The following is a 23,124-nucleotide window of genomic DNA, read 5'->3' as shown; positions in this document are numbered from 1 at the left end:
AGGATGTGGGAAAAGTGGTAAAATCAGAACGGCCTCTCAAAATGGGATTATAGAGGCACTTAACTGGTTGTTAAGGGCCTTAAGGGCCTATCCCGCCTCTTGGAGGTGGGGTGGAAATGGGGTCAGAAAACATGCATTAGGGAAAATTGCTCGGAGGCGGGATGGAGGCGGGATCGGGCCCGCCCGCCATTTTTTGCGATTTTACCACCTCACACGCCTCCAATCCCGCCGCCTCGGGCCTGGCAAAATCAAGCCCAAAGATTCTGCAAAGGGATAAGATAGACTAAGTGGCAGTAAGGTGGCAGATGGAGTATAATGTAGGGAAATTTGAGGTTATTCACTTTGGTAGGAAGAATAGAAAAACAGAATATTTTTTAAATGGTGAGAAACTTTCAAATGTTGGTGTTCAGAGAGATTTGGGTGTCCTTGTGCAAGAAACACAGAGAGCTAGCATGCAGGTACAGCAAGCAATTAGGAAGACAAATGGCATGTTGGCCTTTATTGCAAGGGGGTTGGAGTATAAGAGTAAGGAAGTCTTGCTACAATTGTACAGGGCCTTGGTGAGGCCACACCTGGAGTACTGTGCACAGTTTTGGTCTCCTTATCTAAGGAAGGATATAATTGCCTTGGAGGTGAAGGTTCACTAGATTGATTCCTGGGATGAGAGGGCTGTCCTATGATCAGAGATTGTGTAGAATGGGCCTATACTCTCTGGTGTTTAAAAGAATGAGAGGTGATCTTATTGAAACATACAAGATTCTGAAGGGGATTGACAAGGTAGACGCTGAGAGGTTGTTTCCCCTGGCTGGAGTGTCTAGAACTAGGGGGCATAGTCTCAGGATAAGGGGTAGGCCACTTAAGAGTGAGATGAGGAGAAATTTCTTCACTCAGAGGGTTGTGAATCTTTGGAATTCTCTGCCCCAAAGGGCTGTGAATGCTGAGTCTTTGAGTATATTCAAGGCTGAGATAGATAGATTTTTGGACTCTAGAGGAATCAAGGGATATGGAGATTGGGCAGGAAAGTGGAGTTGAGGTTGATGATCAGCCATGATCTTATTGAATGGCGGAGCAGGCTCGAGGGGCCGTATGGCCTACTCCTGCTCTTATTTCTTATGTTCTTATGTTCTTTCAACACTCCAGATTAAAGCAATGCTTTCACACTTGGCCTGTTTCTTTGAAGAAGATCCAGCTTCCTTTTGAACAGGCAAGTAATTTGAATATTAGTTATTGCTATCACTCAAGTGAATGGGGTGTGAACACCAGCTCCTTTGCTGTCTGGAGGATTATTTACTAGGTCAGGCCTGGAACAAAGCCGACTGGATTTTTTTTATCTGGCATGACAATTCCTGAATAGTTGCAGCAATCACTGTCAATGGGCTCGAACTTCCAAGTCCCATGGAGGCGGAGTGGGGGGAAAATTGCAGAATCGGGGGGCACGAACCCTTCCCGCCCCAACCCGCCTCCATGCCCGTTTCCCAGGAGGCGGGTACCCAACCTGTGCTGGGAACCACCTCCCCAAGGCGGGAAGTGGATTAGTGCCAATTAACTGCAGTTTTTGGCCTAATCCCTATTTTTAGCCCTGAAGTGTGGGCTGCCTGACGGCTCCAAACCATGCCAAGTTAGCGAGGTGGACTGTCGGGCTGAAGGGCTTGGAGGGTGCGAGATGTCCGGTGTCCAGGTGAGTGATGGCTGCATGAGTGCAGAGGTAAGTGTGTTTGGTGTGTGTAAAGTGTTTAAATAAGTTTTACTTACTTTCACTTACTAATGCAGGCTTCCTTCCTTCAGGTCTCGGGAGTCCCTCATCTCACCGGCACAGAAAGCAGAATGGCCGCAAGCTGTCAAAAGTTGCAGCATTCTGCTTTCTGGTCTGGAAAGATTTCTAACTGAGTCTGTGGAGAAGGACTCAAGTTAGAAGTCAGATTGTCAGTGTTTGACAGCTTCACAGAGCTGTCAGTCACTGATATTTCATCTGTCAAAAGCTCTTGACAGATGAAATGTAAATCCTTGATGTCACTTGTAACTGGGTGTCCCTTAATTGGCCTGCTGAGCCCGCTGGGTGGGCTCAACAAGGTTAATCAAGGGAAAATCGCGTGGGTTGGCCACAAATCGATGGAGGCGGGACTACAACCCAAAAAGTGGCAGTCCCGCCTCCATCACGTCCCCATTGACAAAATCCATCCCATTAATGAGTTCCATTGACTCCACAATGGCAAACGTGTGTACATTATTATTTCAGTAGCCTGAGATATTGGGCCAGAAATTCGCGGCCAGAAGCGTGAGTACGGTCGGGGTACTCACGCATCTGGCCGTTGGAAATGCCGGCGTTCAGCAGGAACAGCGCATGCGGGGAACGCCGGCATTTCCAGACCCGAGGTCTATTCACAGCGCGTGCGACTGCACAGGCAGCGCTTGCGCAGTGAACTTTGTGGATTTCAATGATGGATTCAGTGAGGGTAAGTCCTTAGAAGTTACACTTGAAAAAAGCAAGTGTAAAGTTGTTCATTGGCTGCAGAGGAAGATATATTTTATCGTGGAGCTTCTGAAATGCAATATTTTTGTTTGGGAAAGGGAGGGAAGTTATTTTAAGAAATTTTAAGTAAGTTTTAAAGTTTAAATTTTTTTTTTAAAGGGTTTTCAGAACGGTAGGTAGAAGGAGCAATTGTGGCTGTGTGAATGGAATGTGAGAATGAGTTATGTATGTATGTCCACATATATTCCTTTACGTATATGTATGTATGTTTTATATTCCTTTACTAATGTGTATGAATGTATGTTTTTAATTATGATTTTCCAATAAGTTACTTTCTCTGAAAGTCATAATTAAATAATACATTCATACACATAAGTAAAGGAATATATACATAACACGCAAAGGAATATATACAGACATACATACTTTCAGAAGCTCCACGATAATAAATATCTTCCTCCACAGCCTCTGGAGCAACTGTACCCATGCTTTTTTCATGAGTAAGTTGTAATGACTTGACCTCACTGAAAGCATTAATGAAAGCGGCGAATTATACTGCGCACGCGCTGCCTGTGCAGTCGCACGCGTTCTGCCTCTGAACCCCTTCGTTCAGAGGACAGGAAATGCCGGTTTTCCCCACATGCACTGTGCATGCTGAAAACCGGCATTTCATCCGGCCAGATGCGTAAGTACCCTGACCGTACTCGCGCATTTGGAAGGGAATTACTGGGCCAACATTTTACATGTCAATAAAATGAAAAATTTAACAATTGCACGACTTGCCCCCTCGCATCTGCGACTGAGGGTCCAAGGAGGTGCATTGCGCAAGAGGTCATCATCGTACGTATCCTCACACTGTTCCCTTTGGGGAACTGTATGAAGTGGTGGAAGGATTTATGGCCGTGATTAACGCTCATTCCGTGACCGTAACCATCTTTGAACCAGCCATTAGGGTGGTTAGTCCTATGGCGGGAGGGTTTTACGGGCTCCCACAACCCATCTGAGGGGGGGGGGGGGCCACCAACACCCATGGACGCAAGTATCCCGCTGGATGTCCACCCAGAATTTCAAGTTGGAGCTCCGACTCCACTTGCCGGGACTGTCTGGAGTGGGGTTCAAAACCCTACTCCTTCTGGCCCAGCGGTGGGGATGCTTACTGCTACGCAAAAGGCCCACTCCGCACAAAAGGTGACACCCATACGTTTCCTGCGCCTTTTCCCTCCCTGTGACTGGAGCCCTATGCTGCCATTTCACGTTGCTAATCGGATTGGGCCTTTGTCATAGCGGTAGGATCCCCGCCGCTGGGCCAGATCAGGGTAGGGTTTCGAACCCCGCTCCAGACAGTCCCGGCAAGTGGAGTCGGAGCTCCGGCTCTAAATTCTGGGTTGACATCCAGTGGGATATTTGCGTCCGTGGGTGTGGGTGGCCCCCCCTCCTTGTATAGCTTGTGGGAGCCCGTAAAACCCTCCCGCCATAGGACTAACCGCCCTAATGGCTGGTTCAAAGATGGTTACAGTCACGGAATGAGCGTTAATCATGGCCATAAATCCTTCCACCACTTCATACCGTTCCCCAAAGGGAACAGTGTGAAGACACGTATGACGACGACATTGCTAAATAAATAAATGGAATTAAAAAAATTCTTTTAGGGCTTTTAAAAGTCTTTAAATTGCTTTAATTCTCTTTAAAACTACTTCAGATTACTCAAAATAATGTAAACATTTTAAAAAGTTTATAAAAGTTACCAAAATCTTCAAAAAACTTCCAAAAACCTATTTAAACTGCTGCTTTGCATGTAAAAATGCTTAGCAGCTTGACAGAAACATTGGGGGCGTGTCCAGTGAAACTGAGACCTCAAGGGGCGTGTCTCACTTACACTGCACGCTCCTGGCTTCGCGCTGGCTGCACTCCTGGGCGGCGTGACGTCATACGCTGCCCGGGATTCTTCTTTTTCAAACACCAAGTCCAGGCGTCCCTGGAGCTGATCGGCAGTAGCGCGGGGTAAGTGCATATATGGGGCTTGCACGCGCGGCAAGCCCCGTTCACCAATTTCTGGCCCATTAATCAAACAAACGTGATCTGATTAGATTATGATTCCAAGCAGTCCCATCAATTGAGCTGGGCTACCTCCTCTTGAAACTAGCAGCTATTTCTTATATGTGTGTAATTTGTCTCACTTCTCCACACAGAGACAAAAGAATTATTTTTGTAAGGCAGCTGACAGAGTTGCATTTTAAGTTCATATGACATACGACAATGAAATGCAGGAAAAGACCAGCTGGTCCATCAACCCTGTCCCACTTTCATGACGGCTGGAGCATTATGACTAGACACATGGGGCTTGAATTTCCAAGCCCTGAGGAGGCGGGTTTGGAGGCGGGAGTGGTGGGAAAATTGCAGAATCAGGGGGCAAGAAACCTTCCTGCCCCCAACCCGCTTCCGTGCCAATGTCCCAGGAGGCAGGTATCCGACCTGTGCTGGGAGCCGCCTCCCCGAGGTGGGAAGGGGATTAGTGCCAATTAACTGCCTGTTAACAGATAGTTAACAGGCGGTTTTTTGCCTAATCCCTATTTTTAGCCCTGAAGTGTGGCTTCCCGATGGCTCCGAACCACGCCAAGTTAGTGAGGTGGACCGTTGGTCTGAAGGGGTTGGAGGGGGTCGAGATGTCCGTTGTGCAGGTGAGTGATGGGTGCATGTGTGCAGAAGTAAGTGTGTGAGGTAAGTGTAAAGTGTTTTAATAAGTTTTACTTACCTTTACTTTCTCCTGCAGGCTTCCTTCCTTCAATTCCCAGGAGTCCCTCAGCTCACCGGCACAGAAAGCAGAATGGTCGCTGAACTGTCAAAAGCTGCAGCCTCTGCTTTCTGGTCTGGAGAGCTCTCTAATTGAGTCTGAGTAGAAGGACTCAAGTTAGAAGACAGATTGTCAATGTTTGATAGCTTCACAGAGCCGTCAAACGCTGATTTTTCACCTGTCAAAAGCTCTTGACAGATGAAATGTCAATCGCTGACATCACCAGTAACCAGGTGTCCCTTAATTGGCCTGCTGAGCCTGCTGGGCGGGCTTAACAAAGTCAATCAAGGGAAAATAGCGTGGGTTGGCCACAAGTCGATGGAGGCGGGACTACAACCCAAAAAGTGGGAGTTCCGCCTCCAAAAGCTCCCCATTGACAAAATCCAGCCCTTCCTATCCCCCCACCCCGGTAATCTCCTGGGAGAGGCAAAAAAACAGAGAAAAAGCCTGGGCCAATAAAGGGAAAATATACTTTGGAAGGTTCCTCTCCGACACCCTCAGGTAATCAAAACCAGTCCAGGAGATCACATAGACCATGTGTTATCTGTAAAGCCACTTACCTTCTATATGATGCAATCTCTGTCCCAGTCAAGAACCGATCCAGCTCCCTCTTGAAGGCGTGCAGAGAGTCAGCACCCACCGCACCAGCCGGCAATGCATTACAGAGGCTCATTACTCTGGCAAAATATGTTTGCCTATCCAAAATTTCACATGAAAATGATGTTGCATTGAAATGTTATAATATGAAGCAGGGTGTGCCTCTGAATCATCAGAATGACGTTATTGACATTGTGATGTTGGATGCACCAAATCAGCGCCAATTATTTAGTGAACCACAGGTGGAGGCAGTGGCTCTGGTGGCAACACACAACATGAACTTATATTTTCAAGTGCTGCCAATGGTGGAAGAACCAAGCTTTTGGCATCAGCTATGCTGCAGTAATTTGGAGGCACCTCAGTTCTGTATGGCTCAGTACTACACTACATGATATGTAGGACTACAGATCCGCTGAACCATCAGAGAAGCCCCACTCTAAATATTGCTACATTAGAGTTAATTAAGAAAATCTGTATATTGTGAAAATATTTCATCCCAAATGTTTATTATTTAAAAATGCACAGTGATTTGATGACATGTGCTCTAAAATTAGTTATTTAAAATAGCTTTGAAATCATAGGAGCAGATTTTTGTTACTAATATACAACATACCACTATTTCCTTATGGAAGGGAAACAGCATTTACCTAAAGATGGTTATCACAATTATAATGGAATATTATTTATACGCCAGAATATACACAATGAATGGTAAGATCCTAGGAAGGACAGAGGATCAGAGGGACCTTGGTGTGCATGTACATAGATCCCTGAAGGCAGCAGGACAGATAGATAAGGTGGTTAAAAAGGCATATGGGATACTTGCCTTCATTAGCCAAGGCATAGAATGTAAAAGCAGGGAGGTTATGATGGATCTGTACAAAATGTTAGTTGGGCCACAGCTGGAATACTGTGTGCAGTTCTGGTCACCACACTATAGGAAGGATGTGATTGCATTGGAGAGGATGCAGAGGAGATTCACCAGGATGTTACCTGGGCTGGAGTGCTTCAGCTATGAAGAGAGACTGGACAGGCTGGGGTTGTTTTCGTTGGAGCAGAGAAGGCTGAGAGGGGACCTGATTGAGGTGTACAAAATTATGAGGGGCATAGATAGGGTAGATAGAAAGGAACTTTTCCCCTTAGTAGAGGGGTCAATAACCAGGGGGCATAGTTTGAAGGTAAGGGGCAGGAGGTTTAAAGGGGATTTGAGGAAAAACTTTTTCACCCAGAGGGTGGTTGGAATCTGGAACTCACTGACTGAAAGGGTGGTAGAGGCAGGAACCCTCACAACATTCAAGAAGTATGTAGTTGAGCACTTGAAACGCCATAGCATACAAGGCTACGGACCAAGTGCTGGGAAATGGGATTAGAATAGACAGGGCTTGGTGGCCAGCGTGGATACGATGGGCCGAAGAGCTTCTTTCTGTGCTGTATAACTCTATGACTCTATATATTGTAATTATTTGTTCAAGATGAATGCCAGCATTGGCTCAGTGGTAGCACTCTCACCTCTGAGACAAAACGTCATGAGTTCAAGTCTCACTCCAGGTAATCTAGGCTAACACTTCAGTGCAGTACTGAGGTAGTGCTGCACTGCCAGAGATGCTTTCTTTCAGATGAGACATTGGCCGCGAATTTGCTGACCATGGTGGCCGATGTCAGTGGTGGGTCCCAACCCCACTGCTGGCTTCATCCCGGCCTCTGAAATGAATTTCCCTTGATATAGCTTGTTAAGCCTGCCCAGTGAGTTTCCCGGCCAATTAGAGGAAGCGGGTCACGTTTCGTCATTTGATAAAGTGTCAACAGTCGGTTTCCTTAAATGGACAATGCCCAAATTTAGTTTGACAGTTGTGCTGTCAGTGTTCTACAGCATTGAGGTGCTGCAAATACTGACAATGACTGCACAGAGGGGCAGGGCTGCACCCAGGTTCTCCCATAACTCCCTCCATATGCTTATGGAGGGAGTCACAGCATGCAGGGTGGTCCCCTTCCCTTCTGATGGGCAGAAGAGACCTCCCCAGGACACCAACACAGCCTGGTTTCACATGGCACAGGAGGGCACAAGCAGGAATGTGGCCAGGAGGACCTGGGTGTAGTGCCGCAAATGTTTCAATGATCTCAGTAGATCACGAAACGTTAGTACAAAGCTACACTCAACCTCATCCTGCTGTGCCTCGCCTCACATCCCTATCACTCTGCCTTCTCTACCCTTACTGCTGCACATCCTTACTCACACCAGCTTACCTTGCACCTCCACCCATCCCTCTCTATCCATATTATCACATCCCCATCACACTAGCCACCCCTCACACTCACCCTCACCAATCATACCAACTAACAATGCACAAGGGTAGGCGCTTGGGTGTTTTATGCAATGTCCATGTAAAGTTTCTGTTAATGTGGTGTCAAACATTGAAACCTTTATTTTCAACACTTTGCATTCTTGAACAGATTTGTGTGCACCTTTGTAAGTGGCTTAGTGAGTTGCAGTGAATGGTGAGACATAACGGTACCCCCCATAATGGTGATGATTGTGAAAGGAGTGGCTTGGGCATTGTAGGGATGCTTTATGGTGTTGGTGTGGGGTGGTGGCAACCTGGCACATCATGTGGCAGCCAGGGTTAAGTGAAGTAAACCTGGCCATGATGAGGCAATCCCTGGCCTCCCGGGCAGCAATATGATCGGGTGCTGATGTCCTCTGTCCTGTGCAGCATCAGTTGATTGCAGAGAAGGTTGGCGTTGCTGTTGGTGCTGCTGGTGTGCCTGGTGCTGCTGGTGTTGGGGCTCTTTGTGACGGGACTCTGAGGACCAAGCTGAGAGAGTATAGAGGGCACCTATGCTGATGGAATAGATGGCAGGTGATGTAGAGATAATAGAAGTGATCTGTCAATGGTGAGAGAGGCAATGAAGTCAGACTGGATGGAGACTTGTGTAAAGACTTGCAACATGGTGAATCTGTTGTGAAAATGCAGTGAGGGAGAGCTTGTGGCTGAGGGAAGATATCTCTGTAAGGTGGGAGCTTATACTTGACATTTGAAGCTGTCAACTCATCAACTGATTCAATGGCCACTGACCTCCCGCCTCAGCATCATAGACATGGTCTAACAACAGCGTGAAACCTGTGGACGAGCTGTCAAATTCAAAAGGTCAATTTAAAACCATTGTTAAGTGGCCGTAAACAAGCCACTAATCATTTAAATTGGGTCCCCCGCCACTGCATGTCAGGTCTGCTCAGCGCTCACAGACCCAACATTTGGTAAAGGTACGTGGTGGGGGGCGGGGGGCGGTCACAGTGGGGTCCTGACCCGCTGGGGGAGAAAAACACTTTCCCACCCGACCGGCCACCGATCACGCCCTATGATCCCCCGGGAAATCTCGGCTATTCTGATGCTATCATGATACTATTCTGAGGTAGGTGCTAAGGCACACTGTTAGGAGGGAGAGTTTATCTTCATGTGTAAGACTGGCTATTTATCCTTGGGTGGGGAAAGGATAGTAAGGCATCGTAGCCTATCAGGCTTGTAGCCAGGAAATGCACTATATGCAAATTTCTGCTCTTTCTCTCCCATAGGGTGGCAAAGTGGCTGATTTGCTGCCTCTAAAGATCTGGCTGGAAAATAGTTGCCACTCCACTTTTCAATGATCTTTCACTACCAGTCTCAGTTGCAGCTCATACTTGACATTGCTGCTTTGCTCTGGAAGCAGACTTATGGCTTTATGGTCATGCACCAGATCAGGAATTCCTGCCTGCAGCAAAAAATCTGCTCCCAGAGCATAAACAACACTGTCAGGTTCAAACTGTAGCTGGGACCAGCAATAAGAAGAACTTCAATGAGGAAGAGTGTCTCTGTGAACTAGTGAAGGGGTTAGAGGGCAAAAGTGCTTCTGTGAACTGAAGGCATTTAGAGGTGAAAGAGTTCCTCTCTGAACTGGGAGGTGGGTAGAGAAGCGCAGCTGTCTGAAGTGGGGTTTGGAGGACGAAACTGCCTCGGTGAAGGGGAGATTAACTATTCAAGTAGCTTTGGGGAAAGTAACGTTCAGACGATCCAATTGTCACTTGTTTTTCTTACAATGTCTTTAGATTTAAAATAAATCAATTTAGAAATTAAAGAAATGAACCAGAATGCACCAGTCTAATGTGAATATACATGTGACCGTGCCCCCAGATGTCCCTGGAAATAAACGTGCCAGTGGGCATGTGGGGAGAGAGAGGACCGTTTGAAAACAATGTGTAGAATTCTAAATGTGTTGCCTAGGATCCTGAGCCCAACCCTGTCCTGGTCTCACTTGCTATCCTGCAGCAGATGCACTTTCCAACAAGGAGGAAGAAGATATCAGTCACGAGCAGAACTCCCGCCTGATTTTTTTGCTCCGCTTTGGTCAAAAGATACTGAGGCCTATTGTAGTGCCCCACTTCTGTCCCAGCTGACATCGACTAATTCACTATTTAGCAGTGAGGCATCCGGAGACCTTCCTGCATTGCGAGGCACGTTCTGTATGTATTCGTAAAACTTTGTATTTAAAATTCGTCAACATTGACACGTCATTTGTTTGTTCATTTGTTGCAATATAGCAAGATGGTAACTAACATCCAGGGCCAAAAAAATGGAGTTTGTTCATTATATTTTACTGAAAGTTTTTTTTAAACCACAAAAAATAAATTTGAAGATTATCTTTTTTTAAATTACGGTTCATTGAAACGGTTTTTTTTAACCGAGGTTTTCAAAAGTACTAATAGGCAGTGAACATAATATAAGTTTTCAATGTGGTCAATAATATAACTAGCGCGTGAAATACATGTAGGGAAAATGCCATCTACTCCATCACAGCTATTACTATATTTTAAAGAAAGATATTTCTTGATTTTTTAATCTCCATTTCTGTATTTACATCTACTCATCGCTGCGGCACACGAATGTTGAAGAAACTTATTGCATTATAGATTACAGAGCATACAAAGAGAAGGCCTAACATTTGTAAAATATATCATAAACCAAGACCTATTTTGTAAATAAATCAAATCCACTAACTGACAAAAGAAAGAAAAAATAATTCGTCGGTTCATAATAAACAGAGAACATCAGGAACAGAAAGAAAATCCAGTTAGCGATTTTTTAAAAAAGAAATCAGTGAATGGTTGACGTGATCCTCAGTTTTTCACGCTTTTGTTTCTGTCTTGAAGAGGCTGGGTCCCTCGGGTCCCTGGAGATCGCCGTGCCTCTGGCTGACCTTGCTGCTATAAGGACAGGGCTGAATTTCAGACCCTGGAGGCTGTTGCAGACAAAAGGCCGGGTCCAGGCGGGCAGGTGCAGGGACTCGATCGGAAATGCTCACTGCTGAATGGAGCAGGATCTTTCTCTCTAAACCAGCATTGCATTTCACCATACCGTCGAGCTTTCTTCCAAACCAACCTTCCTTCCCCCCGGAGATACCTCAATATTCCTACCTTAACAATAATTACTTGTTGACGGGCCGAACCTTTCTTTTTATTATTATTATTACTGATTAGCAGTTTGAAACGTATGAAATTCCTTATCATGTGATGTTAAATGGAACACTTTCATCTAATGTACGTTTCTGTCCCATTTCAGTTATGTATATTTGGGCTGTAGATTAAAATAACCAATAAATAATTCAAACCGTCAGAACAAAAAACATAGACTTTAAGAAAAAAATCGGTTGAGTATTTAACAGCCCAGATTGCATATATGTGCGGCTAAAGCTATAATAAAATGTCAGTATATTAAGTTCGATCTAGTTTGCCAAATTAAAGGATAACGGCGAAGTATAAGGATAGCCGCCACTATCTCTTTCAATATATGCACCATCTCCCGTACAAATATGAATCTAGTACTGCACTGTAATTAAATAAATGTGACTTTAATACAGGTGAGGGGAAGAGTGAAACATTCATTGCCTCCTCCCGCGCGACTCAATGTGATGCTGAGCCGTAAATTGGAAGGATCCAGGTTAGATCATCTTAACTGGGTTGGATGGTAACTCTATAATTGGCCTCAATTTCCCCAAGCTACTTAGGAAGAAAATCAGCTCGATTTGGGCTTTTCATTGCTATCCAGTGACCCCTGCTGGAAAGTGTCTATGTCGGGTGAGGGCATGAATGTTCTGACCTATTGTCTCCCACCATCTTCCCATCCACGTAAAATAGCCTGTAAACATTTATTGTCCAGTCTCATACATGAAGAAAGGCCACTTGGACGAGGTACAGGTCAGCACCATGGAGCCATACTATGGGAATACTTGCCTATTGATCAATAAAATCCATGTCTATTGCTTCTAAGGATTTCACCTGTGAGTCGCCACTTTGGCCAGCACAAATTGCACAGTTTAGGATGTCCTGAAAAGTCTGGGTCAGATGCCACTGTGTCAGCGTTCCTATATGTGAGGAGAACTGACTTTTTCGTAAATATATTTTACTTTTTTAATGCACACTTCAAAAAATGTTCTTTTTCAAAAACCTATGCAAGCTTTCATTTGCACTCATTGTTTATCTTGGCGTTTCTACTTATTTGCGTAATACCGCAGGTTTGCAAGACAATGAAGAATTGATTCACCAAACTGTGGAATCTCACTCCACTTTCACTATGTCTGACAAACGGCCATGTGTGCGATTTAATGTGACAAAGACGTCCGTGAGTGTTGCCTTGGTCCCAAACTTCGTGTTTTACATCCCTTCGGGACCTGCATCATCACTAACCACATCGACGCCACCTGTCATCAGCCGTGTCAAAGAACCAACGTAAACCAAGCACTCCAGTCTAAACTAACGCCCGATTGTCCTTTTCATGGTGAAAAATAATGTCACTATTGAACTATTGTGCCAGGCAATATATATATATATATATAAATAAATCGACTTTTAGGCTAAAATATTACATCTCCAGTTGAAAACAATTGTAAATGTAGACAGCCCGGGTTCAGTAAATTTACAGTATGTTAAAATGTCTTGACAGATACATCCTTATGGAGTACCCAGAGTATACTTATCATTGACTGCAAGACTCTGGGTTTACATTTTCCACGTCGATTCGTTTTGCAGATACTGTTGTAACAAACAAAAGGACAATATTTACTCAAAACGTATGTGGTCATCGGGGTTTAACATTCATATTTGTTTTCTCACCTGTAGCGATTCCAGTTTTGAAATGATTACTGGTTGTCCAGTCAAAGTTACATCAATCATTCATATTATCAAATAAAACAGGGAGTTTGCTGAGTTCATTCGCTCAGTGCGTGTGTGTTTTGTTCCGGACTGTGATATCGGTTTAAGTCGATAGGTTCCATCCACGTGGTTGTTTTTTTTCCTCCCCTTGGCGATGTTGTGCTGTCAGCCCTTCCCCGATTGAGATAGATGATGCCGTGTTATTGGAATTAGATTTTTTTTATCCTCCCGAGGCAGCTAAAGCCCCTGTTCTATCGCAGACACGTGCATATACAACAGGATTGTCTGTACCACCTGGCTTGATCACAAATACAGGATTTAGCTAAAAGAAGTACTCCGACTGAAACAGCCCATCCCCTGGGGTATCGGCAGTGGATATCCAGGCTACTGGCTTAATCACACAAACTCGAGGTTATCAAAAGAGATGAACGCTTCAGTTTTTAATACATTCATTATTCTAAAAAAGTTATAACATAAGATGGTTTAAAGTAAGTAAGATCTAGTGCTCCTTTGTAACAGAAAGCTGATAAAAGCAGTGATTTTTAAACATTTTTTCTTTCATCTAATTTATATTTTTACTTTCCCCTGGGGGGTTGATTTTTTTCTGAAGTTCTTTAGCCATGCTCTTGTGTTTCCTCCCTCAGAGACAACGCTACCACTTTCCCCTCATCCCCTGAGCATCCATTGTCAGTCAAGTGGTCTCTCGTGTGACTGACTGCCTCGGAGTTTGTATAAATTCAGTTTAGATGACAGCTTGAAGTGGGCGTTTCTCTTGATGGCTTTTAAAGGTCTGATCTAATCCACATTTTCCCATGACAATATTAGAGTTGTAATTATTAAAGTTTTCTTTAAACTGTCGAAGAATATCAACTACTAGAACTGGGGCCCCATTATCAACTAGTTTGGTCCATTTTACATGTTTAGATTTCAGAGTAAGTTTTGATTATTTCTTAGTCAACTGCAGAACGAAAGGTCGATACTAATTCAGTCAACACTCTCCAGTGCTGTATAGTTTGCAACTCTAAGAGTTTATACAACATTTATTAAGTGTTCACCTTAAGATATTTTGGAAAATGAAATATTTATGCAGATTTTATTCCGAAAATGCCCATCTCAATATTTCAGCTCATAGAATGACTGAATTCCCCCCAAATTGAATTACAGTGTGGGGGGGGGGGGGGGGGGGGAGGTTAAGCCAGAAGGAACAGACACGAAGTAATTTGTAAAAACGTTAAAAAATTTATTCACAAAAAAAGTGTATAAGAACCAAAGCATTAAATTTGGGATGAATACATAATAGAATAAACTCTTTATATACAAAAAATACATCTTCATATGAATGCTTCTTCTTGAATAAATAACACATGGGCATGGTGCCCAGATAGGTCTGAAACCCATGTCCAATGGCCGAGACTCTCAGAACAGCGCCGGAGGTCGAGATCCATAATGCATGAACCCCGCTTCTTGTCTCCTTTCGCTGTTCCTTTCATCCTATTGTCAGGGCGTTCAAACTAAATTTCCACGCTCATTTTTCTTCATTAGGACTTTACAAATTGTAAAGCTGACTTTTCACCTCGTCTGCGGCAACAAATCTCTCTCTTTTTTTTTAACCCTAAATCGCATTAAACAGAGGCTGATGTCTATTCTGTGACGACAGACAAAGAAAGCTTTTGTGGAAATCAGAAAAGTGCACAGAGGGAAAAAGCTTAAGACGGTTTGAAAGAGCTGACAACTCTTTAGAGCGCTGCTAATCATTATCACTTGTAACCTCAGCATTTGAAAGAAACAGCAAATTGTCAAAATGTTCTTTTTGCGTTGCTATTCTATCTAAACACTACCAGTATATATGATATATATAAAGCAATATTCTACTGGTCATCACTGACTGGCAATTGTTAAAAAGGTCGATTAATGCAATTTTAAGGCATAGATGTGAAACAGTCATTTGTGGGTTTGGGTTTTAGTTTGCTCAGTGGTAATCATTGAAACAGGACACCTCGCTGAGGAAATCTTTCTGTATAGTGCGGAATGAGAAGATGCTGTCTGATTGTCTTTTATATGCATAGTCCTCAGAGGTGGAGGGACTGGCTGGACTCGAAGTGCAAGTGGTTGCAGATGATGGGGATGGTGTTGTCACCCAGGATCCTGCATCACTGCCTGGGCTGGGAGGATCGATGGTTTTCAGATACCCGGGCAGCATCACTTGCTTCCGGCTGCCGTCCACGCACTGATCGGCCAGCCTTAGGGTTTCAGACAGAGCCCAGATATAATTATGAGCAAATCGCAGCGTTTCTATCTTTGTTAGTTTGGCGTCGTCGGGGAAAGTTGGCAAGACACCGCGGAGGTCATCCAGGGCCGAATTCAGGTTGTGCATCCTGTTCCTCTCTCGGTCGTTGGCTTTCGTCCTCCGGCTCCTCTTCACCAAATGGATGCCGGTTTGAGGCTTTGCTTTCGATCGGCCTCTCGGCTTGCGCTTCTTGTCTCTCGGGTCCTCTGAGCTCTCGAGGTCTGAGCCAGGTGACTGCCCAGCGAGGAGCCCTGTCGAGGGGGTACTAACTGATGATGAAGGTGATGCAGTTAGGAAACTTACACTATCTTCTTCATCTGTCAGTGGGAAGGAGAGGTCGCTGTTTTCATAGTCAGAATATGTGCAGTCCATCCTGCAGAGAGAGAAAAATAACACATGAACAATCAGTTAATATGCTTTACTTTAAATGAATATGCTTATAGTTTTTAACTGGCATTTCAAACATTCAATGGAAGATAAAGTTCAAATAAAACGCAACACGATGAAATATGCCCTTACGTTGGAGACAGAATCAGCAGTGGCGAAGATGTAAGATCCAACGAATTTTGGGGAGTTCCTCCTGTTGCAATTATTTCTTCGAACGACACGCGACTTCAGTTGTTTTCTTCTGATCTTGGTGCAGTAAGCTCGTGTGAGCAGCGAGTTTGGCACACGACTAAATAAAACGGTTTATATACGCTCTGAAACAATCAACCCATCCCCCCCTCCCCGAAAAAAAGAATGAATACATCAGGTCTGCCCCGTGCCACGCTCCCTCTGATTAACATAATCTTTGTCTCTCCCCCCCCCCCCCCCCCCTAGCACTGGCGGCGTCCCCGGGAGCGTGCCTTTAATTAATGCACTGTCCCACCCACCAATGCGAGCAGCAATTGGGATCTGTGGCACGCGAAATGGGCCAATGAGAATTGGCGCCTGCATCGCCGCCACGCGATCCCGGGCCCCGCCCCCGGGCGAGGTTCATGAGTCCAGGACCGAGATCCCTGATTAACCCCGCGGGTCAGGCACGCTCCGCCGGCTTGCAGCCTCCCCCCCCCCCACACAGAGAGAGAGAGAGAGAGAGGCAGCAACTCGTACAGTGCCGCGCACAGACCTGAACTAAAAGTGTGCATTTAATAAACACATGTGGCCCGATTGACACCGAGCGCTTTGCCGAAACATTTTCTGGTGATTTTGGTTCTTGAAGTTTGCAGCATTTGTGAGACAACTTAGAAGTTCGCTGCCTATAAATGAATAACTGGTCGCAGATCTCAATCGGTTTCGAAATAAGTGCATCACTGCATCAGTAATCAATAATGATTAAATATTTATTAGAGGGATTGGCGTTTTAAAATTGAGGCAACCTTGTGTTGCTTTACTTGAAGTTGATTACATATTGTTAAAAAGAATCTGGCCAGTTTGGCAGAGCTGAGCTCTGTCGGGGTTCCTTGTTACCCAGCCCCTTGGATTTGTTAGTAAAATGTTTAGGTCTGTGCTTTGTTCAGTTAAGTGTAATGTGCGTTTTCATTAGACACATATTACATGAATATTAACGTGGGTCTATACCTTCCGAACACTTCTTTTGTAACAATATGTTTTTTTAAGTAAATTGAGCTAAAACGTTGATTTGCCCCGATATCCCTGTTATAGTTCAGGAGATACATGACTGATGGGAGATTCGGGGTTCACTGTGGCTTATTTTCCACGGTGTGTATAATGGAATCCATCCCAAAGACACTCGATCAGATCCGTGTGTGTAGTTGGCCAGGATAGAATGACAAGAAATTAAAAAAAAACACTTGGGCTTGATGTAACAGTACCACTATGCAGCATGCTGGTCTGGGGTTCAAGCGACACTTGTGTCTCCCATCTCGTGTGTTTTTGGGCTCAGCGGCCACAGCTAGAGCCACAGGCCAGCAGGGGTAAAAGAAGAGCAAACAGCACCTCAATCGAGAATCTCAAGAAATGCCTTGGGTCGGAAACTCCGAACTCCAGTGTTGGAATGACAATACACGTACTTTAGATTTTGCGGTCTACTTTACAGAATCCGGAACTTGGGTAACTCTTGTAAGTCGGTTTCCATTGTGGCCAAACTGCACTAAATGGTAATCTAAAAGCACATTCTGCTTAGCTTTAAAACCAGCCGTTTCTTGTGAAATTAAGGATCATCTCAATCCACTTTTTGGTATTGTGCACTGAACGATATACTTGGGTATCCCCACTTTTTGGTATCGTGTATTGCAGAGTACACTTGGGTGTGCCCAATTTTCATTAGCAGAGGCTGAGGTCCTGGCTTGAAAACACGAGATGACAAAAGGTTATGGCCATAGGGAAACCCATAATCTGATGAAGATGAGAAGGTTCTGGTGTCGTTACAGTAAGAAAGAGCTATATTCAACTACAGTATGTATTTTGAGACCAAATCCTAGAATTTACTGTTAGTGATATTAGAAGACCAACATATAAAGGGAGAGGCCTACCCTGCTAATACTGTATCACCAAGAATAATTTCCAGGCTAAAAAGTATAATAAAAGAAACAATAAAAAGTATGTTATATTTTAAATAGATTGCCCAATAATAGTTTACCACAACCTACACGATTTAGAGTTTTTGGTCCAGATTAGTGGGGTACATTCTCTCATATGAAGTAGTGTACATATCAGAAAATCGCAACATATATATTTAAGACCCCACTCCAAAATGCCGGAAAGTACAGCAAATCAAATGGCAAAAAGCTACATTTTCTGGGGTGGGAGAGCATACCTCCAGGTTCCAGAAAGGATCAAATCCCTCACATTACGTGCAGTATTGTCTAATGCTAAACCTGCCATTACACCACTGGCCACTCACTCTTTTACACTTGAACCGTATCATGCATTTAGATGGAGTACACGGTCCGGCTAAACGCTTGCACCTGCCGCATAACCCAGCCGCGTGAATAAGACTTTAATGTTTATTTTCCCATAACCCTGCCCTATCATAACGGACAATAACAGGAGCGGCAGTTTTATAGCAGCCAGCCCGTGTCGTCGCTTGAAAACTCGTTATAAATTAAATTGGAATATGGAACTTTTATTTTTTTAATGAAACCTTTCAGCAATATGTTTTCCAAGAGGGCTGTTGATTGGGAATTCCAAGTTCGTCGTGTGGCAGAAGAAGAGGTATTAACTACCTTCCTCCATAAATTACTGTGGCCCTCGAGCTGCGAAAGATTACACTGTGATCTGCAGTTTGGGTCTGATAATATTAGGTGCTGGGCCTCCGCAGTCGAAAATGGAGATAACAGAAAGAACTTGCATTTCTATAGCACCTATCAACACCCCAGGACCTCCCTAAGCGCTTTACAGCCAATGAAGTACATTTTGGAGTGTAGTCACTGCTGTAATGTAGGAAACGCGTCAGCCACTATGCGCAGAGCAAGGTCCCACAAACCGCAATGTGACAATACAAAAGCAAAATACTGCGGATGCTGGAAATCTGACATAAAAACAGAAAATGCTGGAAATACTCAGCAGGCCAGGCAGCATCTGTGAAGCGAGAAACAGAGTTAACGTTTCAGGTCGCTGACCCTTAGTCAGCAATGTGATAATGACCAGATAATCTGTTTTTTTAGTGATGTTGTTTGAGGGATAAATATTGGCCAGGACACGGGGAGAACTCCCCTGCTCTTCTTCCAAATAGCGCCCTGGGATCTTTTATGTCCACCTAAGCGGGCAGACAGAGCCTCAGTTTAACGTATTATCTGAAAGACAGCATCACGGACAGTGTAGCACTTCCTTAGTACTGCACTGAAGTGCCAGCAAAGATGATATACACAAGTCTCTGGAATGGTACTATGAACCCACAACCTTCAGACTCAGATACGCCAGCGCTACTGCTGAGCCATGGCTGGCACTTGACAGATAGAAGTGACCTTCCATTTAGCATCACTGTGAAGCTAGAATCGTCTTGCAGCCACACTAAAAATGGTATATGAATGCACTCTTGGTATTAATGTTAAGCAGAAACGGGTTCACGCCAATGCTAAAGTTGTAATATGAACAAATCCAGAGACTTGCATTTATATAGCACTTTATCCTGTTTTTGGAAACATCCTGAAGCACTTCATACACAATGATTTACTTTGAAATAGCCTGTTGCTATGTAGGCAAATGTAGAAACCAATTTGCACACAGCCAAATCCCACAAACAGCAACTGGATTACTGAGCAATCAATCTGCTTTTGGTGTTTGGTTCAGGGAGGAATCTTGGCCAGGATACAAGAACTTCCTCCGCTTCTTCAAACAGTGCCCAAGGGTGGTTACAACCAGAACCACAGCAACAAGCTAATAGGACCTTAGTTAAATATTTCATCCAACCTGCAACGATGCAATGCCCGCTTGGTACTGCAATGGAGTGTCAACCTAGATAATGTGCTCAATTTCTGAGTGGGACTTGAACCCAGAACCTTTCAACTCAGAGGCAATAGTTCTAACAGCTGAGCTAGACTGGTGGGTTAAAGATTCTTGATGAGGGTCTCAGCCCACACTATATGGTGGTTATACTGAAGAAACCACAATGCCCTATTACTGACATGATTAATATTATTGCCTTGTTGATGGCACTTGCTGCTATAATTATTCTCATTTTAATAAAGGCACCTTGAAGGAGATTGGTTGGTGCAGTGAATGTGGTGGAGTCGGTATACACACATAGTGACTACACTTCAAAATGTACTTCATTGGCTGTAAAGCGCTTTGGGAAGTCCTGAGGTCGTGAAAGGCGCTATATAAATGCAATTCTTTCTTTCATTTATAGGATCTGGTTTTGAAACCAGACCAGATTTGCAGCATCATATCCTCCATTTCTGCTGTTTCTAAGAGCCCTACGTGAAATGCGTTGGGACAGTTTCAACCCTTTCTGGGTGGAATGGCCCACATTATAAATTTGCTGACAAATTGGGATTACATTGTCAACTGTGTTCAAAGGAACTAAAAAGAAATACCAACACGGTAGTGTAGTGGCTGGATGTATTGGAACACTAACATACTATTATAGAGACGATCATTTATATTCCTAACTACCCAGTGAATTCCCCATCTCAGCTTTGCCAATGTTGTGGTGCGGTAAAACGTTCTTGGACACCTCTTTGTGGTTCTTTTAATTGGTGGAAGCCTAAGAACAACTTGTATACTTTTCCTGACACCCTTGGGTAGCTAGTAGTGGGTGGTGAAAATACCCGAAAAAGACTGAGTTTACGTTTCAACAATAGAGATCATCAACTTCGATTTTTATTTATCTGGGACGTGTTCAGAATCCTACTGGGTGCAGCTTTTCTTGTTACATCTCTACATCTACAGTAGGTTACAATTGATATCTTATATGCTATTCTAGTTATGTATAATTCTGTTGACCAGAGCACACATTGCATATAACTGTACAGGGTTTTCAGATTGTTACATTCGGTGCAGGAAAGACTCTTCCAATTGGATTCCCAATTTCCGTGAGGAGGGTGAGGGTCTGCTCCTCCTCGCTGACTTTAGGGCACTTAAAAAAATCACATAGTTTCTTATTTCCTCGTATAACCATTAAGTAATATCACCTGTCAGATGTCAATCTTCGTAATGAGATCTTTGTACTTATATCTTACGATTAAAACACTTTAAGCTATCACACGAGGCGTTGCTTCCACCAAGAAGACGAAGTCATCATGAGAATACAAAGTAAATTCGCCCTGTTCACAATGCAACATAGAATCAGAATAGTACAGCACAGAAGGAGGCCATTCGGCCCATCGAGTCTGCACCGGCTCTTTCGAAGAGCAATCCGGTTAGTGCCACTCTCCCGCTCTTTCCCCCTATCCCTGCAATTTTCTCCTTCAAGTATTCTGCATTTGTGGCTGTCATTCATATAGGAATAATCAGGTACTAATATATAACCAGATGGCACGTGGCCACTACGCTTTTACAAGCATTAAATTGGGATTCAACTGTATTGTCCAGGAGTCGTGCAGGTAAACTTCGCACCTGAGTAGGAGTCCGTGCTTTCCCCCCTCCGCCGCCTGCTGTTGCTGTCGACCTCGCTGCCCAGACAGTTTCCAGAGTAAGGTCTGCGCCCGAAAACTTAAGCCATCTTTTTTCTTTCCTATGTTAACGGGCCTGCAGTGTATTTCAAGTAAATTCCGGTTATGAGTCCAGATGTCCTGAACTTAAACCATGCCCGGTCACCCTCACACAAACTTCTAATCCAAACTAGCCTCCAGACTAGCATTTTCCAGAATGAATTATGTCTACACTCAACCTCCACTGCCTCAGAGCCCACTCTCCAATTTCAGTCCACAGTCTCCAAGTGTGCGGTGTTTGGATCAATAACAAACCAAACCCTTCAATCAGGCAAAGTACAAATAAAGTAATCAGTCCTTTCTCATGGGTCTCAACATTTCAATTTGGTAATCACGGCAACGAAGATTCTAGATAATTATCTTCCCCATTGTGTTAATGTGAGAAGTCAGAATTGAAAGTGCGATTTAAGAAGAGGTTGCTTAGTTCTGACACTTGGGGAGGTTGTACTACCAGAGATGGTTCATCACTACTTTACAGCTTGGCGTCTGTTTCACAGTCTAAGGTTTCTGTTAAAACGAGCTGCATTGTGCCTCCAAACAACCTCACAAGTTGTGCACACGACCACCAATTTACTAACTGACTGCTCAATAACGACTCAATTATTGTCTTTTTAAAACCCGGTTTTCCTGTAAAAACTCAAACTTCTACGATGCCGATCTGCTGAAATGTCCAGAATAACATTTGATAAAAACAAGTGGATTCTTCCCCTTGTCTGTGTGTGTCTGTGTGTGTGTGTGTGTGTGTGGCGGGGGAATTATTTAATTGTCCTCGGAGTAATTAAACAAATAGTTATAAAAAAAACCTCAGTGTGATATCACGCCCATCGTTCACGGGACTGAATGGGATGATCTCATTGTAGGATCACGAACGTTTAATGAAATGAAGAGTTAGGATCATCCCGTGTCGCGCACAGTGGTAATGTAGCATCTACTAGAAAGAATAAAGGAATTCACAGAGTGCCATTAGCATTGTAAACTTCCCAATTCCATCATATCTGCTCTCAATACTGACTTCGACTTTAGCTGCAGTTTTCATTTTGATGTTGAGCTCAAGTAAGCTTGGTTGTACAACGGGACAAGTATATGCATCACACATAGGTATAACTCTCCAAGGACCGACTTCTTGAAGTCATTGAGCAAAAAAAAGTATTGCCTTTGTACCCGTGGATATCAACATGAGGTGAAAATCGGTTTACTTTATAAAATAAAAACTCCAGTCTTTTATTTGTAATGTTACGCAAAGCGAAAGGCTTGGAGTTCACTATTTTGTCAAGTTTATTCATTTTGGGGAGATTTTTGAATGGAAGTTTTCCAATATTAAAACCTCCCTACGCACAGTCCGCCGACTTCAATTCCATCTGGATTCACAGCCATATTTAAAAAATATGAATGTGAAGAAATGGAAGACACTGTAGTGTGTAAATCACACTCTTTTAGCAAACCTTTATATGTCGGACACTGAAAAATTAGTTCATGGGGTAATTGACCACATTTTGATATTTATGCAATATGTTTTCGTCTCTTTAAATGAAACTAAACATTTCTCATTCATTGGGAAATTACTTCGAATAGGAAATTGAGAAAGAGCGAACATTGAGAGACGGGGTCAGATTCAGAGAGAGACAGATAGATACAGATTTCAGGCAGAGCCAGAACTTACTAGATTCAGATAGAAAGGGACAGAAGCACAGCTGGGGAGAC

General features: G+C 43.9%; 1 protein-coding gene across 1 annotated transcript; it reads right to left on the bottom strand.

Annotated features, from left to right (window-relative positions):
* Positions 1–14,303: 14,303 nt before the first annotated feature.
* On the bottom strand, positions 14,304–16,045 carry neurog1 (neurogenin 1). The gene is made up of 2 exons (XM_085994058.1): positions 15,845–16,045; positions 14,304–15,698 (listed from the first exon to the last, which is right to left on the bottom strand). Exon 2 carries the CDS (start codon positions 15,695–15,697, stop codon positions 15,008–15,010), a length of 690 nt encoding a protein of 229 aa, XP_085850184.1. The 5' UTR covers position 15,698; positions 15,845–16,045; the 3' UTR covers positions 14,304–15,007.
* Between the last annotated feature and the right edge of the window lie 7,079 nt (positions 16,046–23,124).

This window comes from Somniosus microcephalus, chromosome 8 (assembly GCF_052327205.1).
Source record: "Somniosus microcephalus isolate GS21.2 chromosome 8, FLI_Smic_1.0, whole genome shotgun sequence".
Classification (NCBI taxonomy): domain Eukaryota; kingdom Metazoa; phylum Chordata; class Chondrichthyes; order Squaliformes; family Somniosidae; genus Somniosus; species Somniosus microcephalus.
The sequence above is the reverse complement of the archived record's forward strand: the minus strand, read 5'-3'. Positions and strand labels throughout refer to the sequence as shown.

Excerpts from the sequence above, each read along its gene's own strand:
- neurog1 (XM_085994058.1), bottom strand. The coding sequence starts at position 15,697 with ATGGACTGCACATATTCTGACTATGAAAACAGCGACCTCTCCTTCCCA.